The sequence below is a fragment of the Gymnogyps californianus genome, chromosome 1 (assembly GCF_018139145.2).
Source record: "Gymnogyps californianus isolate 813 chromosome 1, ASM1813914v2, whole genome shotgun sequence".
Classification (NCBI taxonomy): domain Eukaryota; kingdom Metazoa; phylum Chordata; class Aves; order Accipitriformes; family Cathartidae; genus Gymnogyps; species Gymnogyps californianus.
In genome coordinates this window covers 173,387,130-173,411,779 of record NC_059471.1, presented here as the reverse complement: position 1 = coordinate 173,411,779, position 24,650 = coordinate 173,387,130, and the positions used below count along the sequence as shown (strand labels likewise).

The 24,650-nt window shown below is 43.1% G+C and overlaps 1 protein-coding gene across 1 annotated transcript in view; it reads left to right on the top strand.

Annotated features, from left to right (window-relative positions):
* Positions 1 to 1,660: 1,660 nt before the first annotated feature.
* The window catches only part of TMTC2 (transmembrane O-mannosyltransferase targeting cadherins 2), a 257,384-nt gene continuing 234,394 nt past the window's right edge, over positions 1,661 to 24,650 (top strand). The window contains exon 1 of the mRNA XM_050904170.1: positions 1,661 to 1,743. Within this exon, the coding sequence (XP_050760127.1) occupies positions 1,661 to 1,743 (83 nt within the window). The remainder of the gene's footprint in view (positions 1,744 to 24,650) is intronic.

The window sequence follows — 24,650 nt, the reverse complement described above, 5'->3', positions numbered from 1 at the left end:
TGATAACACACCCCCTGAATCTAAGTAAAAGCAGCTGAGATGTTTGTGACACTTGGGGCAGACTTCACAGAGGCACTTCAAGCATTGCTTGAAAGAGGTCTTAATGCAGTTAATATATTTTGAGGTTGCAAGGAACAGCATTAAAAATCACATAGGGGAGAAAGAAAACTTGTTAAAAGCTTCCCAATTTATTAGACACAGCTTGATGTACAGACTCTCATTCTTCTGGGACAGCATGATGTGCCACTTCATGGAAATCATGAGGAAACTGTTATATAAAGGGCTGGCTAACAGAAAAAGGAAGCAACATTTTAAAAACTCTCTTAAAAATGGAAACAATCAGCTGGATGGACCCAAACGCTTTCCCTAACTTCATGCCTCTATATTCCATGAATTATTGAAGATGGTTTCAGTGCATTATTTCCCGCAGCTGGGTTTCCTGCCCGGGCCGTTTATTTGTCCCACTCACACCATGTGGCTCAGGCTATGCCCACCTCACCTCTTGCGGGCAGCACCCCGTTGCGGGGCTGCCCTGAGGGAGCCCCAGTTTGCAGCGCTCCTTGCCTCGGGGTGTGTTTGTTTCCAGCCCCCCTCTGCCCAGTTTCAGTGGTTTACTTTGGTTTTGCTTAACTGGAAGCCGAGCGAAGAGCTCCCCGTGGATGTCCACACTGACAGCGAGGGGGACACCAGGCCCAGGGCAAGTGGGAGGGTGGAGCCCTTTGCTCTGGCATCCCACCCCCAATGGTGCGGGCCCTCTCTGCCCTACGAATGAGTTCCTATGCTGGGGGGCGGGGTAAAAAGAAGAAGGGGGGGGGGGGGCAAGGGGGAATAGGAAAAGACGGAAAAGAAAGATGGGAAAGGGAAGAAGAGAAAAGGGGAACAGAGCAAACGGGATGAGAAAAAGAAAGAAAAATAAAAAGAAACTAAAAAGAAACAACGACAGAAAGAAGAAGGAAAGAAAGAAAGAAGAAGGAAAGAAAAAAGAAAGGAAAAAGGAAAACGGAGAAAGGAAAAACGGAAAAGGGGAAAAGAAAAAAAGCCGTGAAGATGACGGTTGTGCCAAGCTAGCGGCAGGAGCGGGGCAAGCCCTGCCCAGCCCACGAACCTGCCGCCGGTGCCGCTGCCGCTGCCGGTGCCGGTGCCGGTGCCGGCGCAGCGCCGCCCCGGGCGCAGGGGGCGCGGGGCGGGGGCGCGGGGCGGGGCGGGGCGGGGCGGGCGCGGAGGGGCGGGCGCGGGGCGGGCCCGCACGCAGGCGCGGTGGGAGCCCGGGGCGCCCCACGCGGGCGCTCCCAGAGCCTCGGCGGCGGCGCCCGGCTCGGCAGCGAGGGGGGCGCGGGCCGGAGCCGGAGCCGGGGCCGGGCGGGAGCCAGAGCTGCAGCCGCGGCAGCGCCGAGGTGCCGCGGGCGGAGGGCGGCAGCCGCCGCGCCCCGCTCCGCTCAGCCCAGCTGCGCTCTCTCGCCCCGCCGCTCGCCCCGCTGCCATGGGGTAGGGGGCGGCGGAGGCGCGGGGGGACGCCGTCAGGCTGCGGCCGTCGGCGGAGCGCCGAGCGGCGCCCCGCGGTGCCGGGGGGCGCGAGGGGCAGCCGCAGCGGGGCTGGCGCGGGAGGCCGGGCAGGGGGGGCTGCCCCGGTGGGAGCGCGGCGGCGGCGGCAGGCGGAGAGATGATCGCGGAGTTGCTGAGCAGCGCCCTGGGGCTCGCCCTGTACCTCAACACCCTGGGCGCCGACTTCTGCTACGATGACAGGTAGGGCGGGGGGCGACGGGGCCGGGCGGGCGGGGGCTGCCCACCTGCCGGGAGCGGGGCGGCGGCCGCCCCCCTCGGGGTGCCCGGGGTGGCGCGGGAGGGTCCCGGCGGCTTCTCGGCTCCGGGTGGCCGCGGCGGCGGCGGCCGCCGCTCCCGGAGCTTTGACAGCTCCCACGCGGGCTCGGTCCCCTTCGGCCCTTCCCAGTGGGAAGGGACCCGCCGCTTTAACTTCGCGTACCCTGGGCTGATCCCACATGCGCAGTGTCACCGGGGCGGCGGGGTGCCTGGTCGTCTCCCGTCCCGCCGCTCCGCCGGGACCGAGCCCCGCGCGGGAAGTTGCCGTGCGCTGTCGGGCTCCTGCCGGCGGCCGCGGGGACCGGAGCCCCGCCGACGGGGAGGGCAGCTGCCGCCGCTGGGCTGGGCTGGGCTGGGCTCCCTACCTGCTCCTCTCCCGAACGTACCTGCCTTCAGAAGGTGCTGAAAGGCGCTGTTAGCAGTCGGGGAAAATTGCAATTTGTGCCTTTTCCGGTGACTTAATCTGATCACAATTAAACCAGATGCATAATTAAAATGTATTAGGGGGAACAGCACGCCTGGCTGAACTTACTAACCGTCCCGGAGTGTTTCATGCTCCATTGGAATTAAACCATCCAAAAAGTGAGCACGGATTGACTTTGACAGCTTTTCACCAGCCTCTCTCCTCGGTGGCGAGCGACCGTCTGCCCGGGGTGCGGGCGGGCAGCTGCCTGCGGGTCCGCGGCGCTGCTCCTCCGTCTGCCGAGACAATGCTGTTCGGATCCTCCTAGGTGGTAGCAACCGGCCATCCCGCCGCCGGCGCGGCTCGGCGGCGTGGAGGGAGAGGAGGGGTGCGTGCATGAGTGCCTGCCTCTGTGCGTGTGAACGGTGGGTCCCTGCTTCGTGGCTCCGGTTCACGGTAGCAGCCAACTCTCCGAGCAGCTGTCGAGCAGGGTTAGTGCCTTGGAGCTTTTTGTGTGAGAGGAGGAACGCGAGGAAACATGGTGAGGTGGGATAAGGGATGCGTCTGAGGAGAAAAACGTTGCTGGATCAGCTGAACTTCCCGGCGCGCTGATGGGATGTGAAAGGGTCAGTTTTGTCTTTGATTAGGCATTTGCCTTGGGAAATAACCTGCCTGTCCTGGAGTCAATTAGTTACTAAACTTGGAATTTTCCTCCCTTATGCCGTATTACAGCGCACCTGCCGTGTTTAAGGATCTGTCACTGCTTCCAGAATAAACCCCCCTGTTTTCAAGGGTTGCTACTATTAAACCTATTATACTGGAAGTAAATGCCAAGTGTTAGTACTGGTCCAGGTCTCTGGCTGGGAACAGTGTTGGCTGCAGAATGTGGCGATTCAGGCTTCAGTCCTTCAGGTCATTTACATGCACTTGAAGCCTTGTGAAGCAATTAAGTGTTTTTAGGTTTCTGTGAGCCTTCCAATTATCTACAATGATTTTTCTTAAACCTGGTTTAATGTTTCAAAACTTCATTCACAAACAGTAAAAGAAAAAAATCAGCTGTTGTTCTGAAATGCAAGGTCTGAGTTGGATCAATAGAAAGTAGTGACTATTTTGACACACTGACACTATTTTAAACCCGCTTGTTATAGTTAAGAACTACAGGAGTTGTGGAATATTTACGTAACCCTAAGTAGCATATGTTGCAATATTTAGGCAAAACTGGGTTGTTTATGGTCATGCTTATAAGCCTGTCCTGCAGGCCAGTAAAAATTCACTAGGCATAGAAAGCAATTTGAGGTGCTACCTGGTGTTATTGATGTGGAGGTCAAGGTTACTCTTGATCTTGCCTGAGTGTGCTTTAATGCAGTTAGAAAAGGGTGATATTTGAGTGTTGTCTCAGAGTGGAAAAGATAATCACGTGGTGTCTTTGCTAGTACTAATCCCAGACTATTTAAAAGGTATTCTAAAATACTGCTTTGTTTATGCGTTTACCTCCTGACTAAATAAAGTACTTCCCATCGCTGTAGCTAGGACTTAGGCATTCACTAGAGAGCTCTGAAAGCCAGTTAATGGCATTTCTGTACGCAGGGTCATCTAATTAGGATGTTTTTAACTGTAGGACTGGAAGGGGCAAGGCAGAAATGGCTGTTGCGTGCTAGTAATTGTTGAACTAGAAAGGGTTATCTATTCAAAGAGGCAGGCTCTCAGACCCAAACTATTCTTTTAACTGTAATCACAGAATCTCGCTGCCCCGCAGGAGCCGGCTTGAAACGTAACACTAGAAAAGGAGGTCGATGCTGGAGCTGCAGGACACAGCCCTCCATGTGGGAGATGGATCATGCTACTAACTTTAAGTGAATCAAGATTGTGCATTTAAGCTGGGAACCTGCAATGTTTTGTTTCAGGAGGGCAGCATATTGCCATAGCTTTTTCTGCTTCCTTTGCCATTATATTGAAATTACATCAGACTGTTCTTTTTTTAATATAGTGATCAAGCTTACTATATAAAGGGTGTCTGTAATTGCTTTCTGTATTTTTTTATGTAGGTTGGGTAAGATTAAGTGGCATCGTAAAAACTTCTTATAGCAAAATCAATTTCCCAATGGTAAAACTTAATATTTTAGCAGCAGCACGGCACCAAACCAAAGACTGTATGGACAGTGATATAACAAACTTGCTTGTAGTCTGGGCTTTATGACTCTATATCAAAGGATTCAATGTTTTATTTCCCACCCTTCACCCAATTAAACTGAAATTGAATGAATTTAAAGCCTAAGGAAGTTGAGTAAGCAAACGTATACATTACTTTTCATCATTAGTCTGCCTAACTTGTCTTTCAGGCTAGACAGATATGTGGCACGCACATAATCAGTGCAAACATGTGATCTTTTTGATCAATTGACTTATTGATTACTTTGAATGAAAGTGACAGCCTCTAAAGCCGAGAGCCAGTGTAAAGAAGAAACACTGCTTTATTTTTTTTTCTGTAGACCTAGAAAACACAAGCTTTTGCCACTCTGTTCACTGCTACTGTAATTCTCACAGGCAGCTGTGTAGTTGCATGTGTAGATTATTAGGGGGAAATTCTCCTCCCCAACTCAAAACCTCTTTGTTCATCTAGGAACAAAGAAATATATTTTTTTCCCCTCTTTTTGCTTATTTGTTTTATTTGAAGCTGGATGCGGCATGCAGTAACCCAAAAGAAGAGACGAATGCGGGAAGAGGGGGGGAAATATTTAGATGTTGGTCTAATACCACAGTGAGCTCACATTGCTTGTTAATAAAGGTTTGTTTATTGCTGAGCAAAATCATCTTGGAACTGATAACAAGGAGTAGAGAGAAATGCAATTTCCATTCCTGCGGATGTATTGAAGATCTTGCTTGTTGCACTGTGTTAAATCCTGCTTCTTGCCAGAGTAAGGGGGGCTAATCTCTGCACATGCAGTTTGTGTTTCATGCTAACATCTACCAGTATTACAGGAGGGAAACCCATTGCTGCAATTAGGCTTACACATCCGCGTAATTATTTTTCCCTGCCATTTAAGCCCCCTCAAAAGTAGGCAATTTGACCTGTGGGTGCCTTGCATTGAAGTTGTAGTCCTTCATGTGACCTGTGCTAAATAAGACAGGTCACTGTCAGTTTATAGCTGGGGTGTGGAAGATTTAGTGCTCCGCATATCTGAGGTCATGTGTTGCTACAGCGAACACATCAAAAGCAACTCATCCACTGAGGTGTTCCTTTCTTCTCCCAAATGTCAGAAGAAAGGCATATTTTAAGGAGAATATTAGTAGGAAACTTTAACCTTGAGTGATGTATTTTCTCTGTGGCACACTGACAAAATTGGTGCTCTGGAAAATATGTAGAGATATGTCTGTCTCCGTGTAGGACTCTTCCATGAGATTTGGTAGCGCTGACCAACTTTCCCTAGCTTGCTCTGCGTTTTATTTAGCAGGCCCGAATGGGGCAGCCTTGCCGATGGTAGAAAATATCCAACAGCTTTGTTTCAAAGTCTCAGGACAATATTGCAAACTGTGTTGAAGAAATCCTGATAAATGCCTTCACCCTGTAGTATCAGACTTGCATCGTTTAAAAATAGGCCGAGCCCATACACATTTGACAGTACCTCTGTTGGGTCTGCCACATGAGATTTAATCTAGCAAGTGACCCAAATACGTGCACTAGAAGAACAAGTATAAGTACACTGGGGAAAATTGCTTGCCATCTGTCTCCTTGTTGTGTGTGTATATTTGATTATTAATTTACATCTGCGATTTTTATGGCCCCTTTTTATCATCTACTCTCAATTTTTCAGCTCCAAGTGCTCCTCTCCAGTAGCTTTCAGTAGCTCCAGTTTGCAGGTGGCTGCAATCTTCTGAATTCCAGCAGTGAGGCTGGTGGTGGGGAAAAGTGGGGAGATGGGGACTTGTATGCTTTCTCTGTGGTGTTTTCCCTTTGTTCCTCCTGTTGCATCTTCTACGTGCTAATTTCAAACCACCATAAAGATAATTTGTATATGAAACAGGGACTTTAACGTGTTGATAAAGAACAATGTAACCCAAAGAAGATGCCCGAGTAATGGAGGCTATGTAGTTTTCAGGTACTGTAGTTGAGTATCAACCAAGTGAACCAGTAACGGATGATCTAATGGGATGAACCTGGCACGGTAATATTCTATTGATATGATACCAATTCCATTTTTAAATGCTGAACATAATCTAAAAATATATTTGGCTTTTGATTTAAAAAGCATTTCTGCATAAAAAGTTGTGTTGAATGAAACACTTTGATCAAAATGTGAAATCTTAGTTTCATCAAAATAGCGGTGTGGGTTTTTTTTTTTTCAGCGGAGATGCTGTAGAATAGAGATTTTTGGAAGCAATAAAGAAATTACATCCCCACAGGCTTTATTTTAAGATTCTTGTTGCATATATAACACTAACATAAACCATGTCACTTCTGGTAGCTGCTTCAGAGAATAAATTCATGACTGTTAGTAGACGGAGAGTCTCCCTGAGTCACTGACGGGATGCGCCTCATCTGCAGGAAGTTCTTCCAGCACACAATGGAGTTACAAATTCAAATGATCCACTTTCTCCAGCATCTCCCATATGTATCCCAGCTGCACTTCTGAGTCCTTTAAGTTTGCCAGAGTGAAAGTCGCTCAAAAGGCTCAGAAGTCTCTCATCTCAATTTGTTAACCATCTGATTGCTGCAAGAGTGCTGAATTAGAGCTCCTTTGCCTCCCTCCTCTGGAAGTTTGCCCTCCTCTCGTTGTTGGCTGCTAGGATTTTTTTTTTTCTTTTTTCTGTGAAGTTGACTGAAGCAGACTTTGCTGTTTGTTTATGGAATTTCTTTCTTTAGCTGAAATATTTGATGCTGAAGCTGTAGATGCAAGCCTGCTGGCAACCTGTGGCGAAAGTTGCTCCAAATATACAGTTGGAGAAACAGACTAAATCTGAAGACAGAGATGCTTATTCTTACTGTTACTTACGTAAAAGTGAATCTGTTCTTTGGGCCAATGTTTTAGGTTAGATTTTTTCATTTTTATTTCTAAATATTTTGTAGGCTTTACACAGCTTTTGGGTTAACTGTCTTTTTTTGAGAAAGAAACCTCTTTAAACTGTCCATTTCCCTCAATGTTTTTTCATCCCTAATTTTTGTCCAAAGTGGTTGTTTGAAAGATGGAAGCATTTTATCTGGAGACCCAAACCTTATGCTGAAAGGTCGTTGTTCTCTGACACGTTGGCCCTCAGGTTTTTAAATTAATTCTGGAATTTCTCTTGATTGTGGAAGCCAGTTGTTTGCCTTTGAGGCTTGGCAACCTTTGGACTCCCTGTGATTTCCCGTTTGGGGTGACTGATCATATAAACTCTCCTTATCTTTCTTTAAAGTGGGAGCTTGTTCTGTGGGCAGGTTATTTAAGTCAGGATGGCAGTAGGATTTCATTTCACTTCTTCTAGATCAGGTTCTTAGGTCGTATTCTCACAGTCTCGGGATAGTCCTCTAAACTTGAGATATTTGTGTTATTGCTTGCACAGGCAGTCCCTCCCCAGTAAGAGGGAGAGGGTGTAAATCCCATAATTTCTTTCCCAGTTTCACCCTCTACAGAACTCCATACTAAACCATTTTTCCCTGAAGGCCAGCCCGTTGCTGAATGAAACTCGACGAGCCAGAGGAAATTGGTTTTTTGAATTGCACCCTAAATATTACTTAACATGTCGACTACTGCTCAGTTTGCTACTTCAAGACAGTTGAAATATCTTGCAGACATGTGAATGGCTTGTAATGGGCATCTCCAAAGGCAGCGGTGTGCGCTTTGGCTCCATCTTCGGAGGATGCTTCAGCCTAGCGCAGGATGGTTGTTGTTTGTATATGACAGCTTATTGTGAAACAAAGAAACATGCTGGATCACTGGGGCAGCAGCTAAGGATCAAGTCATCTGTCAATCTCTATTTCACTTCAAGGAAAAAGAAAACCCGTAAATCAGACTATGTGAAGCTGATAAAACTTGGCCACCCAGCCTCCATAACCAGGGATGGCTAGTTGACGTGCTCCGATGCTCTGCCACCCCAGCCATTCCTGGCCTTGTTAAGCTTCAAGAGGGAGAAAAAGTAAAAGTGGCTTCCTTGAATACTAATCCTTGCGTTCCCTAGGACACTGTGAATTACTCTGTTAGCCTTCGTTGTCCTATTGGCTTCGTGAGGAGATTTTTCAAGAATAGTGGGAGGTTTCAACTGGAGGTAAATAATGCTCATTTACTGTCTTCATATCCCTTCTTTCCTTCATCTCTTGATCTTTTTAATTGCGGTTTGTTTTATTAAAAATATTGTGCTTTCAGCATAAGCTGTTTTGTCTTTTATATCTTAATTCTTTTGATTTTTTTTTTCCAGTGGTTTATTCAAATGGCCCATATTCATGTGTCAAAAACTATTAAAAATCAGGGTAACCTCTAAAAACACATGTAGGTGTATATACCATCACTATAGTAAATAGAATAGCGGATTTTTGTTGTATGCGTAAGACTTGAGACCAAGTCTTTCTTGGCATCTGTCTTCCAGCAGAGAGCTGGACAGGCTTCCCATTAGTCTGCCACAAAGGCTCCTTAATTTATTTGCGGGTGGTCACTGTTGACTGCCTCGGAGCACTTTCTTCTCTCCAGGAGTTAAGAGCATTGGCCTCAGCAGCGCTCCCGGTCCCAGCTGGCCCAGGAAGCCAGAGACTGACAGGTAATTGAACGAGGATTTTCCACATGATGGTACAAACCATTACTGCTAGATGACTGGACTGGTCTGTGGCATCCCCTATGATTCACCAGCCTGTCAGTAGACCCCAAAAAACTGCCCTGACCTCTGACCTGTGGTTCAAGGGAGGACAGGTTTTTCTGAATTTAGCATTAGCAATCCTGTTTCCAGGATTGGTTTTTCTGAACTTAGCATTACACTAGGCTATTTTGCTAATGAGAGGATTGTATGATTTTAACTCCTACGTGTTTTAGTCAGCTAGTCCAGTATTAGTTCAGAGGAACAACACGGTAATTGGTAGCAGAACTATTGCTGTAAAGTCTCTGCCAGTGCCTGGATGCTATTTTCATCCAGCTTGGTAATTTGCGTGCTTAAATCCTAAAAAAGGACTTGAACTCTTGAAACAGGGTCACGATTCAGTGACCAGAATTGTCATGGAAACAAACCGACTCAGCAGCAGCTTAAACCGTTCCTAGACCTCTGTCCTGTCTTCCCTTCCCACCTCCGAGGCTTTTTACATCTAACAATTAATAACTGGTGCTGGGCCCAGGAACCAGGCTCCAGTGTGCCACTTCCCCATCATCGCTGCATAACGACCTGCACCCTACGCTTAGGGCACCATTCTGGTGGGGAAACCAGTCTTTGAACCCTCTTGAATACCTAAGTAAAAGATAGATACACTGCAAGTGTTTGTCTGCAGTCCCAAGTCAGACAGCATTTCATTTCTGTATGTAGCGTTTCCAATTGCTTGGCTACCTGCTCTGAGGAAGTGCGACTTTAGTTTTAAATTGCTTTTCTGAGAATTTTCTCTCCCTCTGATGGAAGGGAATGTAGCTCGGAGTTGGATGGCTCTCTGAATCAGATAGTTTTCTTTAGGAGGCAGTGCCTGGCTGATAAGTGCATAGGCTCCCAACATCATGGTGCAGCAGGAGTGCCTTTACAGCATCTAGCCTCCAACTTCTATGCGGGAATATTCCTCAGCTGATGCTGTTTAAAATAACTTTTAGGTTTTGCTCAGTAACTATTGAAGCTGGTAATGTTTATTTACTTTGGTATTAAAAAACCTAGCACGTACGAGTTCCAGTGTATGAGTAAAGCACTAAGAAATACTCTTCCACTGAAAATAGTCTCCTGAAGTTGATGTCTGCAGTGGTTTTAAGGTGACAGAATTACTTAGTGGGGAATTGGCTTCATCCAGATTCCAATAGGAGATGAAAAGACTTCATGAGGAGACAAGCACCTGTGTAAAAAAAAAAAAAAGAAAAAAAAAAAAGGTCGGTGTGCTGAAGTTGCCTCTAGAAGGTAGGCAGAGGTGGTCTGCCCCGTCATCATTTAAACTCTAAATATTCAGTGTGTGGCTGTTCTCTGTTTTGGACCCATGTGTCTCACGGTGATTCCTGTGCCTGCATTCCCACCTGGGGTGTTTCCCTGAGGTGTGTTTCAGCACGCTCAGAGTTCAAGCTGCTGTAAGTGAGGACATGAGTTGTCCAATTGAAGTTCTTTATACATTCATGTCTATACATTTGACAGGCTTTTAGTAGTCACTTTGAAATGAAAGATGCAGTTCGCTGGATTATAAAGTAATAGGTCAACATCTTGGAGGCAGCATAGGGAGAACTAGAACTCCTAATCCAGAATAATTTTATTTTCTGCAAATGACTAATTTGTTCCAGGTCTTTAACATGAAACCTTGAAGTGGGAGTTGATTCCAGAAATCAGCCGCTTCTGGGACTTTGACTTCGGTGACTTTGAGCTTTTTGTGTGTGTGGTTTGATTTCGTCATTTTCAGAGTGTGTTTGCGGTGGTGGGCCTTTGGGAAGGCGCAGGAGGATCTCGCTGCTCAATGTGCAAAGTAGCACATTAAGTGATACACTTAAAAAATCTGCTTTTTAAAGCACACGATGCCTGTGCCTTTATAGGCTGTTTAGTACTGTGTTGTTTCTCTTCTGCAGGCTGATCCTGTTGGTGCTTTTAGCCTTTATGTGATATTGTAGCACTGCGGTAACATGGGAATGTTCTTGGTTTCATTTTACAGCCTGACAACGTTCCTGGGTCGGGATCAGTTATATTTGGCTGGCTCCTTTGTTTGAGTGGACTTGTACTGGACTACTTCAAGAAGGGGATTAGGTCCAGTTGGAAATTCAGATGAGATGCCCGCAGTCACCTCTGACCATTAGAGTAGCTTTCCTAACCCCACATAACACTGGGGATTTTTCTTACTGAAGTGGAACGAGCCCACGCTGCCTTGAGTGTGACTCTGTGGGTGGAAGAATCCACTTGTAGCTGTTGTTCTGTAGGTATAGCCTTCTGCTATATACTCTTTTTTCATGCTTCATACACTTTTTAAAAATAGACTTTTTTTCTTTTCAAATAAAAATACATTTGAAGGAGCACTGTGCCTTGTCATATCCTCTCATTTCCAACAGTTAAGTGAAGATGAAGGTGCTGTCATGCCTTCTCTTGTACTTGATACTGTATTTATTTGATTTGACTGCTTAGTGTGGCAACAGTGTTGATTGTTTTAATTATTTTAATAAGAAGATAAAGAAATTAGGCTCAGAAGTGAGGCAGGATCCTAAGAAGCCTTATTTTGTGTGTTATACATCAACCCTCTAGATACCACTAAAATAAGAAAAATATATATGTCTTGAATTAAACCTCTCTGTATTGGCCTGGCTGTCCTTGTTGGTGCCAGAATTTCATCAGTGAATCATCTTGGGCAACTCTCTGAAATAACTTGTGAAGCTTCATTTGGAAGTTTGGTTAGTGAGTCTCTAGCAAGGTCGTTCTCATTCTGCCATCCTGTCTTTGGCCTTCCATGCCTCCTCCCAACTCCCATGCCAAAAAGGAATACTGTACAGTTCTTAGGAAGATAATTCTAGGTATGGTATGCATCTATCTGTATTTCCTTGCTAGAAAATCTTGAATTTTAACAAGAATTTCCTTGTAATAAATTCCATGAAGTTTCAGTGTATGGGCTTCATTTTCTTCAGAGGACTTCAGTTGTACTTGAGGAAACTTTTAAAGGTTTTTTTTGTGGTTTTTTTTTGTTTGTTTGGGTTTTTTTGGGGGGAGGAAAAGGAGGATTGGTCTTGCAAAATTAACGTTAGTTGCAGAAGAAAGGTTTCCTTTTTTAATTAATTATTTGTAATTAAACTTCTGATCTTTTACATTTTTATAATTAAAGCAGAAGAAAACTTAGGCTTTTTAAAAGCACTTTGATCTGAATTAAGGTTCCACTGCCAAAAAAATAATTTAAATGCTGCATGGCTGTATAAATAAAGGTTGCTGAAAGAAAAAGTACTAAGAGAATGACGAAAAAATTTAATCAAATCAAATAGCGTTCTTGTGTGTAGCAGCTTTCGTTTTGTAGCACAAACAGTTCTTTAAAGCTTCTTTGTAGCACCAGTATACTTGAATAAATTTTCTATTTGTGTGAAAAGACATAGCTGTATGTTCTATTCCATTTCACAGTACATTACTCATTCTTTGTATGTAAATCACTTGGCTTGTTAAAAATGTTAGTATTTCTCTTTAATAAACGTCATGCTTCTGGAGAGTTCTCAAGATGCACTTTTTTTTAGAAGACGAAAGACTTAAGTATGGGGAAAGGCCACAAAGAAGATGGCTCCTCATGTTGTTGGCCTCATGCTGAAAAAGCAAAACCCAAGCTGGATCACCCCAGAGTACCGTTTACACTGCTGTTTGCTGCCAGACACGTTCATGCTCTTCCTGCCCTTTGAAATGACTGCTGAAAGCAGCTCTGCACCAGCGCTGCGTAGCTTCAGCTAGCGTTACAGAGATGGTTGTGGTGATGTGGCTTATGGAGTATTGCTGGCAGGTGGAGCACGAGATGAAAGCCTCCTTCACCTGACTGGGCCTGGGGCTGTCTCTCTGGATGTGCCCTGAGCTACTGTGCAAGTCATTACATCTCTTACTGCTTCTGCTTCCTCTCTCCCTGTTCCTGCTCGTAATGTGATTGCAAGCTCTTGGCAGCCGAAACCACATCTTTAGTAGGTCTGTTGCACTGGTTGGTTCAGCATGGCTTGAGCCTTGATAAAGGGCATCAGGCTGTGGGCATCTGGCTATTTTAAAATGATGGCTTGGGCTTAAAGAAGGGAAGTTTAATGGAAGTTGCTTTATATACTTTGCCCTTTCCATAGAATTGCTAGATGTCTAGATGCTGTTTATCCAGAGCAGGTTGGCCATGGTTTCTCTTGAGTGTGATCTGCTGTAGCAGTGTACTTGTTTTTAATAAAAAAGTCTCACTAATTCTGTTTTGATTAATGTTGAATGAGTAGGTTTGTATGCATTCAAAGCAGAACCCTGAATTACCCTGATTTATGATGGACTTAGGTCCTTGGAGCTTGGTGCCTGGCTCATACAGGGTTAAAAGCAAAAGGAAGGATTGAATGTCCGGGGAACAGGAAGCTAGTTGGTCCTCTGGAATTTAGAGCCTGCTTCTAGCACTTGACAAAGAAAATAATGTAAGGATATTAATAAAAAAGTTGATGTTTATAAGCATACAAAACTGATCTGCTGAGGTGCAGTAAAGCTGTGAGAGATTTTGCAGGAAACTAGGGGGCAGTCAGCTCTTTCTTTCATTTTTTTTCTAAATGTTCCAATTTCAGTCAATGTGTGCAATCCTTTCTGAAAACAATTAAAGGCCACCTTGTTTAGGGGCTGGGAGAGTGTCTGGTGAGGTGGGGAAAGGATCCCACAAAGAAGAAAGGCCTTAAGGAATATTGGCTTTCACCTGATTGTGTGCTGCATACCTAATCTGCTAGCTTGTAATACCGTTAAGTATTAATATTTGATATTTTACTCTTTTGAAAAATGATAAAAATACCGACTCTATGGGAATACCTGTAGTGTTTTGTCCATCTGACACTAAGATACATGCTCAACCTACTGTAATTCTGAGCTGTTGACTTGATGTGTATGGAAGTCATCTAGTTTTGCAGGAAAAGAAAAAGTTTGCTGCTCTTTATGCAGCTCTAGATCTTGGTGCTCCTTGGGGATAGTGTTGGAGAAGAAGTCTTGTCTAAGCAGGAAAATTGGATAGTACAGGTCTGCAGGTACCATGGTGATGAGTATGATATACATATCTTGAAAGGCTCTGATGCAGTAGCTTGAAGCAAGATACCACCCTGTTATGCACAGTTTCCAGAAATCACATGCCGTGTGTGATATTTAAATCTACCAACTTGGCTCTGTGCTTGGCTTGTTCTGAACATCTTGCAGACTGAAATTTGTAGATTTTGTTGAGGCTCCCTGTATGGTAGCTTATTATAGGCAAGGAGTTTCAGTTTATGTTCGCACTGTGCTAATTGTTAATGATGTGAAAAAGTGTATGAGCTTATTTTACAGCAAAAATGTTTAAAACTCAGTTTCTTCCTACTGAATCTTAACATTACGGTACTGTTTTCTGAATAAGTAAAATGACCCTAAAGCATGAAAATAAAGAACTAAGACACAGGTAAATGTAAGTACGGAAAAGGTTACAGGATTCCAGAATAAAGAGTATTTTATGAATGTCTCATTCTTTCTGTAAATATTTAAGGAAAAATCTAAATGATGTGGTTGAGAGTTTTGGGTGGGATTAAAATCAGTTTATTGAAGTTTTATTTCCTTCTGGTCTAGTGTAATTTAAACAATTCTGCTTAAAAGTATAAATTGCACTGGATCTTAGTGTGGGCAAGGGTGTAGGGACATCTGTTCATTGTGTAGCACAGTGGGAGTGATGGCTGAATGTTTTTGCTTGAACAAGGGCACTGAGAGCACTTTATTTTGCATACCTCTTTCAAGATAAGAAATCGTGGGGAAACATCTGTGTGTAGAGTATGAAAATGCACAACGTTATACTTTATATGCTGCTATACGTGGCTGAAAACATACTAGTGAATGGAGAGTATTGGTTTTCCATCCTCATTTTTCATGGACTGAAATCCTATATAAAAAGCGTGAGGTAGCAGAGCACAGTCCTGTTAAGGAAGAGCAGATATTGTGATAATTCTTAGCATGAACCTGAAATCGTACCAGTTAGTCCTTTGCCAAGAGTAAGTGAGCCCACTTGTAGAATAAGCTGCTCAAGGAAGACTGCTTATCGTGCTGTATTTTGTATTGTAAAATGCAAAAGAACCCTGTTCATAACAGGACAGTTGCATTTAATATGCATATTTAATTGCACATATAACAACAGACATAATTTTTCATCTTATCTATACTTGCAATGCTATCTTATGCCTGTGCCAGCAATGCAGGTCATGGAGGGAGTGAAGGGATGGACCCCGCAATCAGTGCATCTTCCAACAGAGTGATTAAATTACTATCAAATTATGCCCTCGGGAATTTCTAAGCTCTAATAAATACAGTAAGCAGTATGGTAATCAGAAAAAGCGAGTTATTTTTTGTATTCAAAGAGTCTTTATTTCTTTAGTCATTGTTCTGAATTTCAGCAGGAACTCTTGTACAGCAGGAACTTCTACAGTTTTACTTTCTGCAACATAGGATCTCTGTTGACTTTGCAATCTTTGAGTTTCCTTTTTTTTTTTTCTGCTGAAGGTTAGAAGTTAGGTACTTGGGTCACCTTACACTGTCCATGCTAAATAAAACTAAATGAGGAAGCAAGTGCAGAGATCATATTTCAGCTATTGCTTCAGGAACTGACTAAACCTTGATTTAATTGAATGCAGTTTAGATTGGTTGAATATTGCTGCTGCTGTAATTAAAGAAAGAAAACTGCAGCTTACTAATCTGTTTTTCTGTATGTCTCTTGTACCTGCCTGAAAGTTATTCTTTTTTGAAGTACAAATGAACAAGTGAACTCTCCAGCTAAGCAAAGTCAGTGTTTGTGCCTAGATGATTATGCATTAACTGTTTCATGCTTATTGGAATGGAAAAAATGAGCAGATTGGAGAGTACGAATAGCCTGCTTAATAATATCCAAAAAGGAGGAAAAATACAACCTAATAATCTGCTTTAGTGATGATCTGTTTATTGTGTCCTAACTTAGTTAAGGTCAAGATAAAAGCAAATCATTTTGTAGGGCCTACATGACAGTAAGAGATAAAATGGCTGCGTATGCCTTGGCTTTGCCGCTAAGACTTCAGTTTTACAAACACTTGGACATGTGTTCAGCTTTTCAGATGTAAATAGTCCCATTAGATGAAATCTGGGTCCAACTGGAGTCAATGGTAAAACCTGTGGCAATTTAAATAAGGCTAGAATTTCATGAATGAGTTCAGTGAGACTACTTGTATACATAAAGTTAAACACATGGCTAAGTGTTTGCAGGATAGAGGGCCTGCAAGGATACGAGAATAAGACCCTTGCGATGCAGTTTGAAGTCTGACCTGTCTTGCTGTTGCATGATGGAGAGCCACAGTGAGGAAGTAGGTGAACCTTTTGGGCATAAACAAACACAGAGTATATAAAACATCATAAATAACTACAATTCATAAAACGCTTGGTTGGTCCTAAATAATGAAGCAGTGAAAATGTTTATGGGCTGTGCTTGTTCTTGTAATATATTTTTATTTTATATTTTTTGGCACAAATGCATGTAAGGAATTAATATCATTACTATGCTTCGTTATTCAGAAGAACTTGGTAGCGGGAGACCCTTCCTTTTGGAAGGGGGAGGGAAAATAGAAGTTACAGGTCAGCCCCTCCGCCCTGCCCCCCCCCCCCCAGTCTATTACTCAATCATAGGAGTCATGCAATATTTGATAATTATGTCAACTGTTGTAATCATCATGTATATTAACTACTTAATTTCATATCACGCTTGGTAAAGAAACACTGTGGATATTACCATAACTGTGATGGTTCTCACCATCTGAGGCTCTCCCCTCCAGATGTTTCACCGGTTTGCAAATTTGATTTGGAGCTGCAAAACAACTGTCATATACACTAACAGATCTCTGTCTCTCTCTTTGTGCAGAACATCTTTGCAGAGCCTAGTTTCACGTTTCTTGGCGAGAAATATTATTTGAACGACTGCCCCCTTAATCCTGTGAGACTTAGATAAGTGCAATTTTCCAGGTTTTTGAGGGAGTCCTAATTTACATTTCATAACACACACACACAACCAAGCAATTAGCATGAAGTCTTATGGCAGCCTGACAGTCCTTTGTGCCTATGGAAACAGTTACACAATAGTGCATGTGCAAATAATGTTATAAGGTGCCCTTTGTGCGTGCTCGACCGTTTTACCTGGAGCATACTAAAAAGCTGCAGCCTAATTCTCATTTAAACTCAACCTGCTCTATTGTACGATGAACTTGCATAAAGAGAGAAACATTGAGGTCTTAAGAAAATAATAGCTACTATTCATTCTTTTAAATGACTTCATTTTGGCATGCTGTTGAGGCTATTTTTTCCTCTGTGCATGGCTTTAAATGCCAGTGATGGGAGGAACATGACCCCCCTGGTGAGGTTAGATTCAGGCTGCAAACTTTCCTTTTGTCTTTGCTCTCTCTCCTTACAAGGGGCTGCAGAACCTTGTCTCTTCTCCAAGTTGGAGACTAATATTGCCTACGTGTTTGCAGAATGGAGGAGAACATACCAGCTCCATTATCCTGCTGATTGTGCAGTCCAGTTGGGGAATAGACAGGGAAGACTTAGTGTAGTGGGAAAGTAGGGAAAAATGTAAAGCAGCAAGGCAGTAGGAGGTTCAGCACTGGTACAAAGCTCTTCAGCTGTTGTGTGCGCAGATGTGTGGGGCAAATACTTCCTCACTTGTCACTCACTGTTTGTTGTTCTTAAGGTTTAAGGGTTTTTGTTTCGATCTGATAAGATGCTGATGCAGTTCCATTCACTTCAGTTACATTATCCCACTGAGTAGCGAGTGGTGCCTTAGGGTGCTTTCAGGAGCACTTGAGAAGAGATTTTCTGCCCCACGGAGCTTCGTATGAGAAGAGCAATGCATGGAAAAGAGGCAGCATATGGGTAGTGGTCCTGTGTGTTAGAGACTGTGTTGTGTTTGCAGGTGAGAGCCATCTAAACATTACGGTGACAGTGAGGGAAGGTCTGGAGAAAGGAGAAGGCAAGGCAGAAGACATAACAGAGAAGGGTGAAATGAGATACAGCCCTTGGTGACTCTTAGGTACATGGGATGCAGAAGATCCAAACCTAGTACACGAACTGGGAGAAAAATCGCTCTCAGTGTGTGAATGCTGCTACTGCATTTGCTGAAAGAGACATTAGCCCTAGACTTTGGCAGCCTCAACTGTTTCTGTTGTAGAGAGCCAGGCTGGGTCAAACTGCTTAAGCCAAGAATGCTTGCCTCACTGAAACAAACCTGAGATCGATCACACCATCAGCATGGCCAACAGGTCTGAAAGGGGTAACAGCTAGTACTGTAAGTGGGGATAAGCAATCGGTGCTGATAATCTGGTCAGAGGGTACCAGGGAAGCCTGTCCAGAGGGGTCTCCGTGGATTTCACTCCTGCCTTTCACAAGTTTTCAGCTTGCTCTTCTAACCTGTTCTCTCTCCTTCTCCCTGGGTGGTTTTCTCCTCTCATATTTCCTACAATGGAAAGCTAATAAGTCATATACAGAAAACAGACGCTGGAACCAAAGTAGGAAAAATGAGCAATGGCTTAGTTAATAGAGTTAGGCCCATTCAAGGAGAAAGACACAATGCGGACTAAAAGAGAGATAAATTGTTTGGGAAAGGAAAATGGATAAAACAATGTGGCTGAAGACAGAGGCTTAGCTGTTGCTGTGCAAAAACTAAATTGCTGCAGAAGCTACAGTTTTGTGGCTGCCTTGTTTGGCTATTCCTCACACTAAGTCCTAGTTTGGGACAGATGGCGATGATGCGAAGCACTGCTGCTTTGAGCTGGTCCTTGCCAAGGCTGCTGTGTGGCTAATGAAGCGCTAGATTTTAACCTAGTCTTGGCAATAGCGGTTTGGATGGAAGGCCAAGCTGAACTATCAGCAGAGACAATACTATTTTTAGGGCTATGTATATGAAGAAATAGTTGATGATATAAAGCTATAGAAACTCTTGGAAAGTGGCGCTGTGCCTTGTGCTTTGAATACTTTACTCTGAAGAAGTTTTCAAATCCCTCTCAACATGAGAATTGACTGTAAGTTTCAAACATAGTGTTGCACAGCATGTGGCATTCATTTATTACCCCGTTATTAGATTAAATGTTATGAATTAAACAAGTATTCTTTTCCCTGTGTTTGCTTAGGTTATTGTTATAGAAGACAAACATACGTCTTTAATTCCAGGTAAATAGGCTTTTCTCTTTCTTTCTGGACTTCATCTTCTTTCCTACCATGTCTTACTGTAAAGGACAAAGGAAAAGGTTGGTTTTTTTTTTTTTTTACATCAAAGAAGAAATTATTTGTAAAGACACATTATACTCCCAGGCCTCCAAGACTTGTGGTCTGAAACTGGAAATGTAGCCACAATAACGTATTCTGAGACCAGCTGAATGTGGAGTTTTACTGAAATGCTTGGTGGCTGCTTTCAAGAATGTTGAATGAAGCTTTAAAAGATTTTCTGCATTTCCCTACCTATTGCCTGACTTCTGATGCTGGCATGAGCTTGGTAGAAATGCATTATGTAATTAAACTGCTATCAATTTATCATGAAAAACAGAATAGCTATAGTTCTCCCCATCCCCACTTGCTGGTTCATATATCTCCCTCTCTCATCCTAAAACAGGAAGAAGATACTCTCAGATTTTCATATTAGCATTTTTTTTTTAAATGTACTATGTTCTTAGATGGGAGGAATGCTTTAGACGTGCTAATGGCTATGGTCTGTGTTCACCTTTAGCTGATAATGGCATTTCTTATAATACATCCCCGTATTCTGTGCATGGTGAGATCGAGCTTTGTGCATAGTGGCAGAACTGGTCTGCAAATGGTGTGGGAGCAGCCTGCTCGCACAGGTGAGCTGGTAACAACTACAGAGAAAGTTGCCTTGCGCCTTGGCAGTACTGCTCTCACCACAGCTATTGGTCAAGGTGATACTACGAAGCCTATTCAAGTGGTAGGTATATAATGACAATATTCAGAAGGCAATAATAAGACCTATTATATGTGAAAGTAAAAAAAATACATTGTGAGCATTCAGGAATGCTAATACTTTTCATAGCATGAATTCATCACTTGCTTTGGTTAACTATCTTAAGTCCACGTGCCAATAATGTTCGATTTTCAAGGGGATTTAATTGGAGTTTTGGAGACCCTGCAAATATGAGGGATGACTGCAATTTCTGTCCAACCTGATAGAGGACTAAAAGCAGGAAATCGTCCAGGGTAAGGGCTGACATATGGGCAGTGCATACTCTTGAGTTCCTCTGAGGTCTAAATATACTCACAGAGTTTGAGCTGAAACATCATTGTATTTTTGTCTCAACGTTAATCCAAGTTACTTGGATTTAGATATTTCTGGCATATGCTAGAGTTGTGGCTCTGTCTTCAGGGCAGACGTAGCCAGAAAGCTGAGATGGAGACCAGTACCAGACTTAGTCAGTAAATGGTTTATCTGCAATATGGGTGGTTCAAAAACATAATCTATAACCTTTCTAATTTATTATCATAACATGAGTTTTGAAGCAGTCAGATCTTTCTAAAGTTGGGTCCTCACTATCTGAGAGACTATACAAATAGAAACTGTCCCAGTCCTAAAGTGCTTGTCATTCAGGCCCTTATTCTGAACAAAAAACCCCACCCAAAACCAACATACTTCATATCTACCCATGCCTATTTTTATTTTAGTTAGTAGGATTGCTTATATAAACCTAAACATTGGTATGACTGTCTTATTTTTTTAAGAACATAAAAATCCTAGAGATTTTGCTCATGTTTTATTTCTGATTACTTCATGCTGTGGGTATTGATGAGGTAATGGAAATCTGTATTTGGAACGTTGGTGTGGGGAAAACAAATTATGTGCAATGTTTTTCATCAACCGTAATTAAAGGAATGACTATTACAATCAAAATTAATTGCGTTTAATAAAGGATTGGTTTCTTTTTTTTTGTAATGTATCCAAATCACACTCTCATAACTTTCCTTTCATTTTTCAGAAAGTTGTTGGAAAATTGTATTTTGCTTCTTCAGTGTACCTATCTCTAGGAGAAAAGGGGATTCAGTACTTCCTGAAGGTAGTTACATTTCTTAAATCAGTGAACCAAAATGCAGTGGTTAATGTTAATAAATATTTACTTTGGTTTTAAGCTTGGAATGATCAGCAGTGCCACAAGCTAATCTGTGGATTTTCCTGAGGTGGTGTTGTGAGCCTTCAGAGCGATATATTTGAATTTGCGCTCATCTGTTGATTTACTGAAAAAAATTTGCACCTTTAACAAAGACCTGCCTATAGCCTTAGCTAGGTGGATAATTTTATGCATATTTTTGAAGTGGTATTTTACAAAGTCTTTTCCCTTTTAATTGCTTTAACATTACTTTCTTCTGTGTGTTGGTTGTTTTTTTTCTCTTTATCTTCCAGTCCTAATCATCTAGTATTAGGAAAACTGTTGTTTTCAATATCAAACAAAACCCAAATCCTACCAGAAAAAAAATATTGGGAGCAAAAGCAGTTTCATATCATAATAGACGAAGAACTGTGAAAGTGATGCAAACTCAACTAATCTTCTTGCATGTCAATATTAAATTTGTTCTGTCTCCTGTTGTGTTTTTTTTTTTTTTGTTGTTGGCTTTGTCTGTATCCGCTTGTTCTTTCCTACCTCACCCTTAGATAGCACCTCCTGTAGGTTGAGGACAAACCTGCTTGGAGCTTGTACACTGTCTTGCAGGAAGGCATCTTCACTGATGTATTGGATTCTTTAAATGTTGTTACTCTGTTCTCTGAACCTGATCTTTGTTTTGTAGATTCTTATAATTCATGTAACCTGCTGCCTCTCACTTATGTAAGTATTTGGTAAGGACGAGTGTCAGGATTTTACGTTGGTGAACGCCAGTAACGGTGTCTCTTCTATATTACATGAAGTTCTTGAACACTAAACGTAAAATAGAAAAATAATAGGAAACAATGGTGCCTATGTAAAATATGTGCTACTCATGAATTTTGCTCATGAGCTGCAGTACACCTTTGCCAGCAGGGCAAATCTGTGAGAGTCTTCCCCATGTCAGAGGTCAGAGCCACCTTTAGATCTGGAGCATTGTCACAGCAGTCCCGAGGATACGCTGGTTTCCCAGGAGCGGTTGCTGCAGGATGGGCACGATGGCCTTGCTGAAGGCCCCTGGCTTTTCCTCCCCTGCCTGCTTTGCTCAGATAATCCTGCAGTAGCTGTCGGAGTTTCCCTTTGATTCCTCTGGCTTCAGCAAAGCTGCAGGGGCACTAGAAGCCTGGCCCTGACCCCTGCTGAGCTGATAAGAGATAAGAGCAACATCATCCCCAGTGAAACCCATTTCAACTAAGTGAACAATAGTGCCCTATTTCAACTAAGTGAACACTAGGGATTTGTTTTCCAAGGATGAGTGATATGCACTCCTCCCCCCAAACGCTGGTCCCAGTGATGCCAACTGCGTGTACCCTGTCCCCGGTGCCCCCGCAGGTGGGGTGTGGATTAGTGGTGCTCTGTCAGCAGTTCCCCGTGATTGCATTCCTGCTTGGGAGACCTGGAAGGAGAAAGTGGGTGTTTGTAGATGAGGTTATGCTCAAATCGGATTGGGACCTGCTGTCTGTGGTGGTGTGATCTGCTGCAAACAGTGGTGTCAGTGGATGTCTGTGGGGGAGCTGGGGGCTAGTCAGCAATAAGATCAAAAATACAGAGCTGCCAAGTTGGTCCTGTGTTATTTGAGGCTGTTTGCCAGGCTCAGTGGAACAAACATCCCTTATTTTTGATGATGTCTCACTGTCCCTGAAGTAAACATGTCTCTTAGAAGTTTTCCTCTTATTATTTTTAGCTTCAGCATGGATTTGGGAACTATTGATGCTTAGGAAGGATGCTCTGCAGTTGATTCAGTTCTTTTCCTACAAAGCACCCCTAATGAACTGATTTGGAAATGGCTTAATGTATAATTTGCAGTGTGAGGAGGCTGGCAGTGAGAAGGATAGGGGTCATTTCAGGTGATTAAATCATTCCCTAAATACTGATAGACAGTTTGAACATATACCGCTGGGATTAACTGCCTCCACTTTATAAATGTACCTGGTTATCTGTTAAAATAATTTGTTTTCCTACAGGTAAAAAATTAATGTTCTAATTCTAAATTAATCTGGATTAATTTTTATTAGCACAGTCTACTTTCTCTTTTCATTTTGACATCATGTTCAACTCTGCTAGGTAGATTCAATAGTTTTAGCATTTGAACCTGGTATGTGAGACCTTTTAAAGTGTATAGGTATTGCTGATTTGCCTTTTCTAGAGCTTCCATGTCACTCTGTTTAATAATAACGTTTTTTAATGCCTAGAAATGTAGAGGGATGATACAAAGGTTATCCCTTATTATTTCAATCTACAAACGCTCTTCTTCGAGGAACTGAACTTTGCAATAACTCCCCCACCCTGTAGCCCCTCTAACCTGCTAACATGCAATATTAATCCCAGCATAACTGCTGAAGGGTACGTGTAAAAGACTTACAAATGTATTTCCACACAGACTTGTGATGTCATGAGATTAAAAATGTGTATTCCTCCCTTGGTTTTGCCGTTATCAAAATGTCAAGATCGTGGCTTTGTTACTACACGGGCGGTGTAAGCTTGGCTTCGACCCTTCCGCGAGGTGTCAGAAATTCCTTTCTGAAAATGTTTTAAGCTCCGAAGTCACTTAGTCTCAAAGCATTTCTCTTCGTCCTGACACTGGTGGTGCTGATCTGACAAGCTGTGGGTGAAGGCAGCAGCCGGAGGGTCCCCGTTCGCGGTGCGGCTGGGGACCTTGGGCAGCCCCGCTCCCTTCTGGCTGCCCGAGAGCTAATCCAAAACCCAGGCGTGGGCATGGGAACCTGCTTAGAGGCACCTGAGCTGCTGGTGCACCCTGTAAGAATTAGTACGTTGCTTTTTGCACCAGGCGTTATGAATACCACTGTGTCAGTGTTTAAAAAGCAGAGTGAAACAGAGCCCTTCGTGATTGTTCGCTCCTTTGTGTGCCTCATGTCTTCCTAATAAAAAAAAACCACCTTAATGTGTCTGTTCTTTTCTGTTCTTTTAAAGCAGTCGGAAATGTGGATTTATGCATTGGAAAGTGGAGTCTGTCTTATCCCTTTCCTTTCTCATCTCCAAAAAGTGGTAGGAAAGAAGGAAATAAAAATGCAGTGTCTGAATTCATTTTCCCCTGTTTTTGAAAAGGGCTTTTCTCACCTGTTGACTGTAGTTGGTGCTTTCAAAAATGGCGTTGTGTGTGTAACTTCTAGCGTGCCACGCAGTGACTGTGGGAGTGTTGGATGGGGACTAAAATGAAATCCTCCTTTGACCATTCTTAACTCAGCCTAGTCAAGCTTTACTCTGGTGTGCCAGTGGCTCTCTGCAGGCCTTCCAGATTTACAGCCCCTAATCCAGGGCAATTTTCAGGAGTTCCAGTTTGTGGTATTCCTTTAAAAAAAAAAAAAAAAAAAAAAAGTCTTTTGCCCAAATGTTAAACTTTTATATTCCTGTATATTCCTCCTGTTTGAGGAGCTAATGTACAGTAGGGAAGAATGTCTTTTTAGCCACAGTAGAAAGCAGTTTCTCAGAAGTTTTACTTTCTGGTTCCAGTC